At 45.9% G+C, this 14,231-nt stretch overlaps 2 protein-coding genes across 4 annotated transcripts in view; one reads left to right on the forward strand and one right to left on the reverse strand.

Annotated features, from left to right (window-relative positions):
* The window catches only part of MMAB (metabolism of cobalamin associated B), a 6,859-nt gene extending 5,865 nt beyond the window's left edge, over window positions 1-994 (reverse strand). The window contains 3 exon segments of the mRNA XM_054006743.1: window positions 155-429; window positions 431-483; window positions 979-994. Coding sequence (XP_053862718.1) covers window positions 155-429; window positions 431-483; window positions 979-994 — 344 coding nt within the window.
* Window positions 494-14,231, forward strand: part of MVK (mevalonate kinase) — a 56,969-nt gene continuing 43,231 nt past the window's right edge. For all 3 annotated transcript variants that reach the window (XM_054006456.1, XM_054006457.1, XM_054006455.1), the window contains exons 1-9: window positions 494-570; window positions 1,152-1,243; window positions 1,372-1,519; window positions 2,504-2,651; window positions 3,626-3,781; window positions 7,697-7,800; window positions 9,281-9,326; window positions 10,807-10,897; window positions 12,211-12,327. In XM_054006456.1, coding sequence (XP_053862431.1) covers window positions 1,166-1,243; window positions 1,372-1,519; window positions 2,504-2,651; window positions 3,626-3,781; window positions 7,697-7,800; window positions 9,281-9,326; window positions 10,807-10,897; window positions 12,211-12,327 — 888 coding nt within the window. In that variant the 5' untranslated portion in view covers window positions 494-570; window positions 1,152-1,165. The remainder of the gene's footprint in view (window positions 571-1,151; window positions 1,244-1,371; window positions 1,520-2,503; window positions 2,652-3,625; window positions 3,782-7,696; window positions 7,801-9,280; window positions 9,327-10,806; window positions 10,898-12,210; window positions 12,328-14,231) is intronic.

Genomic DNA, 14,231 nt, shown 5'->3' on the forward strand with positions numbered 1-14,231 from the left:
GCTCGGCGCAGCCCCGGGGGGCGGCCCAGGCTCGGAGGGGGGGGGCTCGGCGCAGCCCCGGGGGGGTGGCCCAGGCGGGGGGGGGGGAGCTCGGCGCAGCCCCGGGGGGGCGGCCCAGGCGGGGGGGGGAGCTCGGCGCAGCCCCCCAGCTCACCTGGCCGGCTCTCCCTGCTGACAGTTGCCCCGGGTCCGCAGCCCAGCCCCGGAGCGGCGCCTGCACGGCGCCAACCAGCGGCAGCCCCGGCCCAGCACCACTGACATGGGGCTGGCCGCGGCCCCTCCTCGGCCTCCGCGCCCTGACCCTCTGACCCCGCGCCCCGCCCCCGCTCGCTCTGACCCCTCTCGGCCCCCCGTGGCCGCGCCAGGCGCTGTCACCCGACTCGTGCGCCACTCGGCCCGGCCGGCTCCCGATTGGCCCGACAGAAATCTCGCCTCCCCAGGGCGGCCCAGTGATTGGTTCGGCCGTGTCACGTGACACAGGCGCTGGGTCCCTCCCCAGTGGGCGCTGAGACGCTTATCGGGGAACTCTTGGGGCAGACGTAGCGCCTGGGAGGTGGTTGCCAGACGCAGGTGCGGGGCAGGGGCGCGAGGCGCGGGGCTAGTGCGGCCGGGGCCTCAGTCCCTGGTGGGTGTCGGGCTAGAGACCCAGGCCTCTTCCCTGCCTTGAGGCCCCCGCCCTCGCGGTGCCCGGGGGGGGGCTGACTGGGGTGGTGGGGGGGGGCGTGCCTGGGGGGGGAATGGAGTGTGGGGGGGGCGTGCCGGGGGGGGAAATGGGGTGTGTGTGGGGGGGGCGTGCCGGGGGCGGGCGTGCCGGGGGGGGGGAATGGGGGTGTGTGGGGGGGGGGGCGTGCCGGGGGGGGAATGGGGTGTGTGTGGGGGGGCGTGCCGGGGGGGGGGAATGGGGTGTGTGGGGGGGGGCGTGCCGGGGGGGGGGGAATGGGGTGTGAAAAGGGGGGGGCGTGTGCCTGGGGGGCTGACTCGGGGCCTGTGGCATGGGGTGCTGGGCAGGTTAGGCTGAGCCCCTGCTCGGGGGGGTTGCTGGCTCCCTGGTACCAATGGCGATCAGGAGTCTTGGGTAGTTGAGCTATCGCCCCAGCACAAGCCCTTCTGCTGTAGATCTTCAAACTCCTGTTGCCTTTTTTGCTTTGCAGGAGAAGCAGTGGAAATGTTGGCCAAGCCCCTGACGCTATCTGCACCAGGGAAAGCTATCCTCCATGGGGAGCATGCGGTCGTGCATGGCAAGGTAAAGTGCTCGGCTGCTGTTGATAGTCGGACAATGCTTAGTTTAGGGGCGACCACGAACCTTTTGCTCATTGTTGTGCACAGTTGCTCTGCCACCTCACTCATGTCTAACTTTTTTTTTGTGTGCAGGCAGCTTTGGCTGTGGCCTTGAACCTGAGAACATTCCTTCAAATTAGACCCAGTAATAATGGAAAGGTCTTAATATGCTTACCTAATATTGGAACCAGTTTAAACTGGGAAACCGTCCAGCTCCGGACACTGCTAAGAGCGTTTTCAGGCAAGTGCTGTTAGAACAGTGGAAGTACATGTCAATATATTTTAAAATCATGAAACCCCTGGCTTCATCCTGCCCTCTGATATGTGACATATCTCACCCCAACCAATTATTGCACTTTGCATGTGCTTGGCAACTATCTCGTGTGTTGATGAGTTTTGGTCAGCCGGTGGCTAGAAGCTACCGTGGATTTAACTGATTAGGCTTCCCTCTCTTCTTTCCCCCCCCCCCCCCCCCCCCCCCAAAATCAAGCAGCTGGATTTACTATGTGCATTCACACTGCCAGAGCCAGTGCTTTAACTAGTCCTCATGGTCCGCAGGCAGCAAACGTGCTGGGTGTGCCACAAGCAATCTGAGTCAGTAGGAGCTTGTTCCCTCTTAACTACTATGATTCTAGCATGCACCATTTAAAAGGGGACCGACTAAAGTCTCTCTAGTGTTCGCATGTAGGTGCTTTATCAGCAAACCCCAAGGGGCCCTCTAGTTCAGTGTCATGTCTTCCAAAGCGTCCAGTACCAGTCACTTGTTGTAGAAATCTGTAATCACCTGCTTCCACACCCACCTATACTGTAAGACTTTTATGTCTTGTACCACACCTAGCACAAATGAATGTGCTTGGCTCAAGATGAGTCAGAGAGAGTCCTTTCCTGATGTTTCATTTATGATGTTGCTGTGGGTGTCATGAAAGAAGCAAAAAGAACAGGAATACTTGTGGTACCTTAGAGACTAACAAATTTATTTGCGCTTTTGTGGGCTACTCTGAAACATGAAAGAAGCAGTTCTTCAGTGTAGCTGGTGGTTTTTTCTTGACCCTCCCCCTTTCCCTCCCACCAGTAATCAGTTTTTGCGCTTAAGCATAGCGGCAGTCTTTATTCTATTTAGTGTTACTGGACATGCCATTCATGTAAATATCTCATTCTAATTTGGAACAATGGTTTTTAAGCTTTCTTTGTAAATGTATAATTCCATCACTGATTGCTTTCCTAGATGGCTTGGATGAATCTAAATCCCCCAGTCCAGAACAAATGGATGCACTGAAAGAGTTTGCAGGAATCACTACTGGACTTTCAACCACTGAGAGCCTTGGTACCCTTGCATTTCTCTATCTGTACCTGTCTATTTCAGCTAAATATGGGTAAGAACATAGTCATCCTCAGAAATGAATGCAGTATCCTAGGTGTGCATGGTTCCTGTTAAATTTCTGTTCTGTAACTTCACAAGAAATTAGACCTCTAAAGGTAAAATAAAGGGGGGAAACTTTCCTTTGAGTTCTTAGGTGCTTATCTTGTTAGTAACTCTTAGGTGAAATAGCAAAATTGTGCTGAATGGGTGGGAAATCAGCAAGGATATGCCCAAAACATGAATAGTCATAACTGAGAAATAGTGCTAATCGTCTAAACATGGTTAACACAGCAGTTGACATTGCTACAAACTACTAAAAGGGCTCTAGAAATGTGATCAGCTGTACGTACTTATGATCTCGGCTGTAGCAAGAGAAACACAATCCTGAGCTCAGTTTTGGCAGTGAAGTAATCAAATATTGAAACATTGTACAGGTCTCTAGCTACATAGGGCTTCACATCCCAGCCACTCTGAACATCTTGGTGATAGTAGGAGTTGAGCTGTGATCAGCCTATTCCAAAACCATATGTCCTTACTGCTTTAGCTATTGGAAATTCTCCTCCCCTTTTAGCAGTAGGGAGCCTATTACACACAATTAAGCAGTTCCAGTTCTATCCAAGAGAGGGCAACAGTACAGGCAGTAGCCAGCTTATTAAACCTACTGTTACTGATGTGGGATCCTAAAATGGTTTATTTTAAAAATATATTTACAAAAATCTTAAGGGTATATTTATAGTGCTATTTATGGTGTTCTATTAATAAATCACCCCCAGCACTGGCATAAAAACCAATGGAAATGAGAAATCCAATTTAGCTAGGCTTTTGTCTAGCACAATGGATTTGCAGAGCTGCTCAGCTGTGCTAGCTGAAAGTTCAGGAGGCCCATGTCTGTCATATACTTGTGCTGGTGGTGTGATCACAGCCATTTTAGTTTGCATCTGTTGCCTTTGATCTTGAGAATGTTCTTGGCATTTTAATGTGTTTCAGACAGATACCAAGCGTGGAGATAGTGGTGTGGTCTGAGCTGCCCACAGGAGCTGGGCTAGGCTCAAGTGCTGCCTATTCTGTTTGTTTGGCAGCTGCCCTGTTGACTGCATGTGGAGCCATTGGCTGCCCATTGGAGGAGGAGAAGTCCGTAGTCAGGTAAATCATCTGAAAAGCCGGTGTGTAGAATTGGGGTAGCATAATGTTCCCTAAATCTCCAGTGAGAAGCAAATGAATGTTGCTTGTTTCTTAACTTCATATTCCTGTCTCTCTGAGCGGATGGCTTGAAGTTAATGACATTGTGTCAGGATACAAAATGTGATTCCAAGACATTACCTGTTAAAAACGTTCTGCTTTAGTGACTGAAGCAATGAGTTACAAGATTGTGCAGGTACACACAGCCAAGTAATGAGACCTCTCAGTCTCCTAGTATATTTTACAGCAAACTTTTATCTGTTCATACAACCTACTGTTCTACCAAATATGCGTCTTCCAAACTATACTGGAAGTGGCATAAATATCTGTGCTTCTTAATTGTAATTTGTAGTTTGGATGCAGTGTAATTTTCAGTTACAGTTTGAATGCAAAAGGGTAAGTGGAGCTTCGAGATGTCATCTTCACTTAACATTGCAAGAAAAAAATATAACAAGATACATGAACTCATGTAAACTTAACACGCACTCCTATATATGGTCCTATCTCTATGGAAGCCCCTTTATGGCCCTGTTCACCATCTTACACCTTCTCATCAAAACACACTTCTGCTGTAAGGTCTGTAAACTTGGATCTTCCCCTGAACTTGATTGAGCAGGTAAAGAATAAGACCATGTAACTGTTAACCTCAGCAACTGCATGATCTCCCTTCTGTAGTCCTTGCCTTCCCAACCCATAAGTTCTCGTGAATGGTCTCGCCATCTGTCCTTGTGTCTACTTAGGACCCAATCCTGCAATTGCCAGTGCACAAACCTCCTCTGAAGCCACTACACGGGCACAAGGGTGTGCCTGTGCCCATACCCTGAGTTGCAGACAGTGGGACAAGGTGGTTATTTCTCCATAGAGTTCAGTGTTCATATGGAGCTGGAGGAACAATAATGAACCTTTCTGATTTCTTTGGGAAGTTGTATCAGTTTGTCCTTTACAAGTTGTATGAGTAACAAGAGGCATTTGCCCAGTAAATTATGCTTCAATGCCAGTAGTCATACACCTTGGTGACACTTTTCTTCTTCCCTCTTTATCAGAGGGGGAGAATCCAGTTTAGAATTGGACAGAAGAGCCATCAATGGTTAAGAAAATAATCCTGCTTGAGGAATAGTCACAGCCCCCTAGCAGTTAAGGGACACCAGCCAAAAGTGTTTTGAGACCAGATGTTTGGCAGTGTCCTTGTCAGCTACAGTGACAAATGAAAAGTGGCCTTGAAGTGCAATATCCTAGAGAAGGAGAGGAAAACATCACTCCCAAAGAATACCCTGTGATGGGGCAGTGAGTAGAGATGAGCCAGGACTGGGGTAGTTTGTGCTTTAGCCACAGGTTACACATGTTGTCTTCACCTTCCACAGAAATATAATTTCTACTCTTTTCTCTCTCCCCTTCCTCTTGTAAAGGTCTGAGATTCTAATCACCACTGCCAAACAGTACAGTCTGTTCACAGATGCATAATGCAAGGGCGAATATTAAAAGTTGCAAGTGAAGTAAGGAGCTGTGTGTGAAATGCAAGCTGTTCAGGCTCCGACACCTCCCAGTGAGATGAAGATCTCTGCATGAAGGGCAGACGCATGCTCTTTTGGAGAGCTGCATCCATTGACGTTAGGATGCAACACTTGATGCCACAGTCGTTGGAATTGATTTTTAGTATTTCCATTCTAGACCTTGATTTTTAGGCCTTAATATCTAACATTTCAATCTGTATTGGTCTCTCATACTTGGAACACAATGGGAGCCAATACAGGGTGTTTTTATTAATGACACACAGTATGCCAGTAGCATGGCTCTTTATAAAGTGGTAATTGAGCAGAAAAAGGCTTAAATTGCATGTGCTTTGAGAATTGTGTTTAAATAAAAGGTATAAAGAGAATTTGGTGCTGGGTCAGAGAGTACTGGGATCAAGGGTATCAGTTTAGCCACAGAGCAGTAGGCACTACTGCAATAAATAGTAGAGAATGGCCATTCACGAAAACCATCTCCCCCTTGCTCCATTAATATACCTCTACCATAATGCTATGGGAGAAAAGGTATGTCAGTGTCGTCCCACCCACCCATCTGAGTTCTTGGCCTCTTTTCTAGCAACTGTGAACAATGCTGACAACTGTGACAATTGCTTGTGTGATGTCGGCCCCTGTCATTTCGTATACACCAAACACTGATCTGACACTACTAATCTGGATCAGTACCAGCAATCTATAGGTGAAGGTTCTGTGTCTCATTATGAGCCCTCCAGCTCTCCTCACCCCACTCCACTGTATAAATACTTAACAGACACACACAATCCATACACAGTGCTGCATGCTCTGCAAATTCCACAAACCCACCCTGTGCACTCAAAACAACTGCTCCAACAGACTAGCGCACATTGACACTGATCCTAATATCAGATGTCTCCGCATCAATTGTAGTCTGCGCAATTCAAAGTTAGCTTTTGGTGCAGTGAGAATATGAATTTGACAGATTTTTTTTAGAGTGCAAGGCCCGAAATAGGAATTACATGATAGAGCAGAAGCATGAACATCGATTTTTTGTAGGCATCATACAGTCTTTAGTGTAACAATGAGAATAGTTGGTGAACCATACTGAAGCAAGCGACTGATACTGGGATCCTACCTTCTTCCTGGCAGTGTTTTCCTGTATCTCCCCACCTCTTGAGATCTCATTGGCAAACATCTCTTTATCCCTCTTATGCCTAAAGTCTCTTGATTTTTCTCACTGCTGTTTAATCCTGTGAAGCATTTTGAGATATTGATCATCCAAACAACACTGTTCAAAAGAAATTGTAGTTTGCTGTAATACTGACCTGCTTTTAATACTCCCTTGCTGAAGGGCTGGCCTCTTTCTCTGCACGTTCTAGGTAACTCTAATCTTCACCAGTGTACGACTGCCATTTTCCTCTCCTCTCCAGCCTGTGTCTCACGTCGTGTACAAATAGTAATGCTCTATGGATTACAATAGTGTGTTTAGGCCAGCGCCCAATTGTACCTGGCACTATACAAACAGATAACTATGAGATGGTCTCTGCCAAGCAGAGTTTCTATTTAAGTTTAAGATGAGACAACAGGTGGATGCAGCAGGCAGACAGGGAAGCACAAGGTATAGTGCTTACTACTTCTCATTTCCCAAACCCTAACTGCTAGCGGGCTGTGATTGTTCCTCAGGTAGGATGATTTTCTTAACCATTGATGGCTCTTCTCTCTCAGCTGGATTCTCCCCCTCTGAGGAAGAGGGAAGAAGAAGAAAAGTGGCACCAAGGTGTATGTCTGCTGGCAGTGAAGCATATCAGACATCTAATTACAGTATCAGTGAGGAAGGGAAGTATTATCCCCATTCTTACTGATGGAGACACAGAAGCCAAGAGTCTGTCATGTTCAAGACCACAGAAGGAGTCTGATAGATCCAGGTGTTCCAGGCATCCAGCCCTTTGCTTGCACTACTAGACTCTTTCGGGTGGAGATTTAGCCGGACCCAGCTCTGACACACACCGCTCTGCTTGGAACCTTCCAGAATATTTCCTCACATGCAGCCTTCATGGTGCCAACACTCAGTAGCGGTTGCTGTGTTCCTACTGATTCCGTCTTGTGATTGTTAGAAGCCGATGCACTTAAGTGTGCGGCTTGGATACTAAGGTGTTAGGTGCCTTGGATGGCAGTGCTCCTTTTCTGCCAAGTGCTGATTTTACTAGGCTAAGCACTAATTCATCCTGTTAATTAGTGCGGGACGAGGATTCATTTTCCCCTCCCCCGCAAGGTATCCCCCTTGATCTGCTGCACTTCAGTCTGCTCATGTGATTCCTGCTGCTCTTTATGGCTAGTGGACTCCTTGGTTCCTGTGGCATGTTGCCCGCTTGTAAACTGTTTCCTTGCCTTTCAGGTGGCCTGAGGAGGAGTTGGATTTAATTAACAGATGGGCCTTTCGGGGAGAGCAGGTCATCCATGGCAAGCCTTCTGGTGTGGATAACTCTGTAGCGACTTGGGGTATGTATTTTTCAGTCTCAATCCATTCCTCTTGGCTCTGAATATAGGTGCTGTCACTCTCAGTAGAAGAGGCCCGTACTCGGGCATTGGGAATGGTGGCTTTTTCAGTCCCCTTCATGCACTGCTGCATAGCTAGTGCAGGGAGATCGGATGGGATTTGCTCCTAAGTAGCACTTCAGTAAAGAATCCAAAGGGCCTTGCAGACTGCAGTGAAACTTAAGTGGTCTTTCAGTGTGCATCTCAAATTGCTCACAGCCCTTTATGCAGGGAGTTTTGAATATATAAAAATGGGTCCAAAATCCATCCTGCAGACTGACTGTTCAACCCCAGTCTCTGTCCTCTTGGCACACACTGGATTAGAAAGGGAAAAGCCCAAGTAAAGCCTCTTCCCTACACCATCTTCATACCAAATCCTGTTCTATAGTTTTCCTCTGTGTCGTTGCCAGCCTGCTCTAGTAGAGACTCACTGCTTATTGATGGCAAAGAATGAAGGTAATGTCACTTCAGAATAAACCCCTCATACAGTAGTGCAATGTTAGTAATACTTTCGCCTCCTCAGGAGGGAGAGAGAATGATCTGTTGGACTGAATGGGGATGGAGGGAGGAAGGAACCAGAAACTCCCAAGTTCTGATTCTAGCTTTGACCTTGAAGTCGTTCTGTGCCTCAGTTTCCCTATCTGTAAAATAGCAGTAATGCCTCACAGGGGTGTTGAGAGGCTTAATTCACTAATGTTGGACTTACTATATGAATCTCCCTCATTCACATTAATGCCTTGGAAGAGGAGCCCTCATGGAAATAACTGGAATTTACAAATTATGGAGCAAATAAATGTAAATTAAAAAAAAAAAAATCTCACTGCAGGATAATGCTTTGGAAAATGTACGTACTTGGTCGCCTGTACCTTAGTCTTAATTATTATGTGCAAGTGTGCTGTGATGCTTTGTGTGGGAGTGTTTTTTAACAATCTTTTTAATAAGACTTCATCACAGCTACTTTATCAAAACCTTGGGAAGTGGAGAATGAAGTAGCAAGCTTGCTGACTGGTGGGGTTCTGTTGGGTTACTAACCGTTATTCTTTACAAATATTCTCACTGCGCTGAACCTGGTGTTTAATGTGTTTACATCTACCCCAGAAGTCTTCATTTGATTCTTACTTCGTTATTTTAGACCAATGAAGACTTGATTCTAACCTAACTCTCTCCATTTGAAAATCTCTTTATTTTCTGTGGCCCTCCAGTACAGGAAAGCAAAGGGTGAAGGCACCAAGTTACTCATATTTGGGCCAGATCTCCCACTGAAGTTAATGGAGATCTGCCTGTTCACACCATCTGAGGATCTGACCCATTGTTTTGCCTGTGCTTCTTGCAATTAACTTCTCATGCTGTAGGTTAGTTTCTATAGATGAAAGACCCTATATACTTATTAAACATTATTTTCAGATGTGTTGCATACTATGACTATGTATGTACTTTACTTTAGGTGGAGTGCTCCGATTTCAATCAGGAAAAATCACATCATTAAAGAGGTAATATTAAAATTATATACACACACAGAACATATCTGTGTAGAGTTTATGGTCTAAAGGTATGAGAGTAACAAAAGAATGCTGAACAGTGTGAGTAGGAATCTTGCAGCCAGAAGCCTCTAGTGGACCTATCAGGTAGCTTTAATATCTTGAAAACCAATTTTGTTGTCTTGGGTTGGGAAAAAATGAAGTCAATGAAATGTTTGGTCATTGTCTGAAGTTAGATTACAAGGCAAAAGATCAATATTAATTTCATGGCCTTATAGGCAGCAGGATCAGGTCAGCTCCTGGCAGCAAATGACATTTAAAAAAACAAAACAGAACCACAATTTCTTGCTTATTGAATTTTAGAACGGTACAAAAACCAAGCTGCAATGTGAAGAGAAAACAAACCCTGGTTCAGAATGCGCTCTATACCTCCAACCAATGAACTATAATCCAATGCTATTAAAATCTTTCACAGTGCATGAAATTGCTCTGTTAGCAGTTAATGTCTCCAGCTGGCTGGTCTCACAAATGGTGTTTCAAAGGAAAGATATTTTAGCTGAAAAACATGGATCTCAGTAAGCAGGTTTGTCATATTTGTAGAACCAGCACAATTGTATCAATATATGTGTAATTGAGAGCCCCGAGCCCCAACCCAGCAAAGTACTTGAACGCACACTTAGTAAAGTTAAGTATGTTGTTAGATTATGGTCTTAAATAACCAGCCTGTTCTAGAGGGATGATAGTCCAACAGCCAGACTGTCTACTGTGACCTGGGATCTTCTCGATGCAGTAGAGGGGTGGGAAGCTCTCATGTTATGGCTCCTTGATTCTCTGCTCGCCTTCATTCTGGACTAGGTTAGAGCAGTCTGTAGGTGAGATGGACCTAAACAGGAGTCTAGAGCACTGTGGTGAAAAACTGGCAGCAGCTTCAGATACATTTTAAAAATGGAGGGTTTTACTTACTGTACATTTTTTAATATTTAAATCCGTACAGTAGCCTTTGTATTTTTTGCGGGAAAGGGACAAATGGTGAGAAGCAAATTAACTTTGTTTCTGCTAAAATGATCAGCAGTGAAATAGTTAACCATGTTGACAACAAAACGGACACCATTAGGCTTCAGAGCAGACAAATCAAAATGGCAGTTCACACCTCTCAAAGCTGTTGTTTCAGTCTGTGGCAAACACAGGAAGATGCCACTGCATCAGTTTACGCTAGCCTCATATTTTCAAGTTTATTTTCATGATCACAAGAGGGAGGCACTTCATTTTTAGAAAAGTGGAGATGGTAGAGCCTAATTATGTAACAGTTTGTGGCTGTGGAATAGCGGAATACATGGGGCCCTGCCTGTACAAGCAGTTATTACATGCGTTAAGGTTGTTTGACCATGGCATGAACGGGGGAGTAAATTTGTTGATGGATGTGGAATAACCCTTGGACGTTGCCCAGTTATCAAGAGGAGAATGAATTTCAGAATCTTTGTTTTGTTTTCAGAGTGCCGACTCTAAGGATCTTATTGACCAACACAAAAGTCTCTCGGAGCACCAAGGTCCTTGTGGCAGGTGTCAAAGACAAGATTCTTAAGGTGCAGCATCTTTTTGGTAGATGACAGTGACGTGGAAGCACATCTATTAATTGGGCTAACCCAGGGGTTCTCAAACTGGGAGTCGTGAGGTTATTACATGCGGGGGTCACGAGCTGTCAGCCTCCACCCCAAACCTTGCTTTGCCTCCAGCATTTCTAATGGCGTTATACATTAAAAACTTTTTTACATATTTAAGGGGGGGCGCACTCAGAGGCTTGCTATTTGAAAGGGGTCACCAGTGCAAAAGTTAGAGAACCACTGGGCTAACCCAATGGTAGCAAGGCAGTACATTGATCGCTAAGGGGTGGGGAGAGTTGACCTGCACTTAGAAATAATCCCAGGATCTTTTCCAGGGGGGTAGCAGGGTGTGCATTGCTGCATTCGCATGGATTTCCTGGAAGCTGTTTAGTGGTAATACTATGTTCCTCCTGGCATTACTGCTGCATGAGCAGGGGGAGGGGATGTAACTGGGGAGGAGAAAGGGCTCCCCCCCAAAAGATGGAGTAGGTCAAAATATCCTCACTAAGGTGATGCATTGGATCTGACACTGACTATAGAGTTTCTATGTCACTCCAGCCAAGTCAGCTTAACAGCACCCTCCAGGAATTGTCTCTCTATCTGGCTTTCTATGCTCAGTGGCGTGGAGTCTCCGCTATTATGCAATTCTGATCGAAAGGATTTATTTCTCCTCATTCCCCATAATGAGCAAGTATTAATCCAAACTCTGTGCCAGGACTTCCCTTTTTTAACTAAAATGAGGATCTGGCCATGACGCTTCCTGTTGTTGCAGTGACAAGCAGCTTGGTGAACCCCAAGCATTCAAAAACCATGTTTGGCTCCAAAGACTCGAGAGTCTCATTAAAAATCATGAGATTTAAAAAAAAAAAATCTATTTTTTTTTTCCTTTTGTAATTTTGCTTTCTGAATTTTAGAACCTTTGAGTTTTGTTTCCAGGCTTGCCTCTGCTACCAGAGGGCTAGAAACTTCTTTTTGGTGAGAATCTGTTTTCATTTAAAAAAAAAAAAAAAAAAAAATCCCTAACTCCAGGAGCTTGGGGCTTTAAGAAAAATGCCAAACATCATTAGTCTCTCAACAAAATCACACTAGTTTGCAACCCTGAAATACCAAATCTAACCCTGTTTCTCTCTCCATTTCCTCTGACACCTCAAATGTGACCAGCTTCTGCTTTGTGTCCCTTATTGCACATGAATTGTCCAGCCTCAGAGGGCTTGGTCCACCTCCAGCACAATAGCAGTGAAGCCACAGAACGCCACAGAGCTGTCTTCATGTCTCTCATTTTCTTCTTGTCACAGTTTCCTGCTATAATGAACCCAGTGCTTGCCTCGATAGACGCAATTTCTCAGGAGTGTGAAAATGTTCTGGAAGCAATGGCTGAGAGTCCATCACAGGAGTATTACCCTGTGCTAGAGGTAAGGGACACTCTCGTCTGTATTCTTAGACCCTGTTATAGTCGCACATCAAAACGTCATTTAAAGATCATTAAGGTTGGGAGAGATTTTGATAGCAGGAAATGTTCAGTTCAGAGTGAACCACAATTTATATGTGCTGTCATTAATGCACTCACTGTGTCTGAAGTAGTTAAGGTACTGTTGCTACCTCCTGTATATAACACTTGTTTGCTTTTATTATTCTTTCAGAGCCATACATTTCATTTCCCTTAGTTGAAGGGACACTGAGTTAGTTCAGGATCAGAATGTCCCCTCCCTTAGAATGGTTTGTGATTTGATGGCCAGTAGCCCTTTGAATTGGAAGTAGCTCTTTATAAAACTACCATTCTTATTACTGACAAAGCCAATACAGAAGCACAAAACTCAGCAGCCGCTGTTTTTGATAGACTAGTTAGAAACCAGCCCCCGCTTTGTGCTTGTCCTGTCTCCAGGCTCAGGAGAGCAGATAGCAATTGTTGTGCCCAGAACTGTTTTGACATTGATGCATGAAGTGAATAAGATCTGTGTTCATTTTGGCTCCATTCAAAGCACGGGGAGGCTGTTGTGGAAACGACTCTTTCAAATTAAAGACCTTTTTCCCCACCCCACCTCCCCCGCGCGCAAATGTATGGGGCATTGTCCTCAATGTTCCGATTTATAATGAAGTAATTATCAGTTAGTGTTGGGGAAAATTTAATTCACCGACTGCATCTGTTGGGACATGTTTCGTTATGGCCAGGTGGATGAACCCACATCTGGTATGGGAGCGGGGGAGTCCCATGCCCTAAATGCTGAACGCTTTGGGTGCTCAGAAATAGAGGTGTTGATAGGACAGAATTCAAGCAACAAGGCCATAAATTGCAGTGACCTGCTTCATTGCAAGAACAGCTGGCTGCTGCTTCTTCCATTGCTAGAGGTGTTGATAGATAGCGAGGTGTCCTGTTCTTCTCTCTCGCACCCCCCCCCCCCCACACACACATCCACAAGTAACCGTGCTTTCCCCCTTGGTTACAATAAGGAGTCGCCTTCACTGGCGGGATTGCAGATGCTCTACCCAAGGTGAGTTCGTAATCAGTTTTCACCAGGAGAGATTTGAAAGGGTAGCTTTTGTTTCCCTCCCCCTTATTTGTGTTGTCGCTTGCTGTATCCGGTTGTGAAGGCTGGCGCCTCCGGCGGAACAATGGGCAATCTGTGTCTCTTGCTGCTGTGGATGGAACAGTGGTGAACAGGTGGAGATGAGTGCACGTAACCATCGTGTCTGGGGAAGATAAAGAGAAGGATATGGGGATATCGCAAGGCCAGATAGAGATAGTGTCAGGAAGTGAGCCTGGCGGATGGCTGAGGAACAACAAAGGCAGTGACAGTTGTGACAGGCTCAAAGTCTGGGCCAGAAAGAGCACTGAGGGTCCTGGAGAATGAGTGGAAGCCTTGTGCTAAAGCACAGGACTGGCATTCAGGACTCCTGGGTTCTCTGCCACACGAATCCTGTTTGAATTTGAGCAGGTCACTTAAGCTTTCCATCTCAACATCAGTTCTCCAGTCTATATAAAATGGGGCTAAGACACCCTCTCCTGCAGAGGTGCTTGGAGACTTCCATTGTTAGTGGCTGTAAACTCTGTGAGGTCCAGGGAGAGAAACGTTTATCTTGATGCAAAGTTATGCCATACTGTTCTCATGCAGTCAAAATGGCAGGGTTTGCACAGTGCTTATTCAGAGCATAATGGTTGGAATTTTCTCCCTCCCATTTTCATGCCGAGGCTCTCCTGTGCTACGTTACCACTCTCCATTCAGAGCCACTTATAGTGCGGTATAGTCTCGTAGAGTACATTCCTTAGGAAAGAGAGATCTTCTGAGAGAGCTGTGTGCTGTCAAACCTGCAAATGGCT

This window comes from Malaclemys terrapin, chromosome 16 (assembly GCF_027887155.1).
Source record: "Malaclemys terrapin pileata isolate rMalTer1 chromosome 16, rMalTer1.hap1, whole genome shotgun sequence".
NCBI classification, from domain to species: domain Eukaryota; kingdom Metazoa; phylum Chordata; order Testudines; family Emydidae; genus Malaclemys; species Malaclemys terrapin.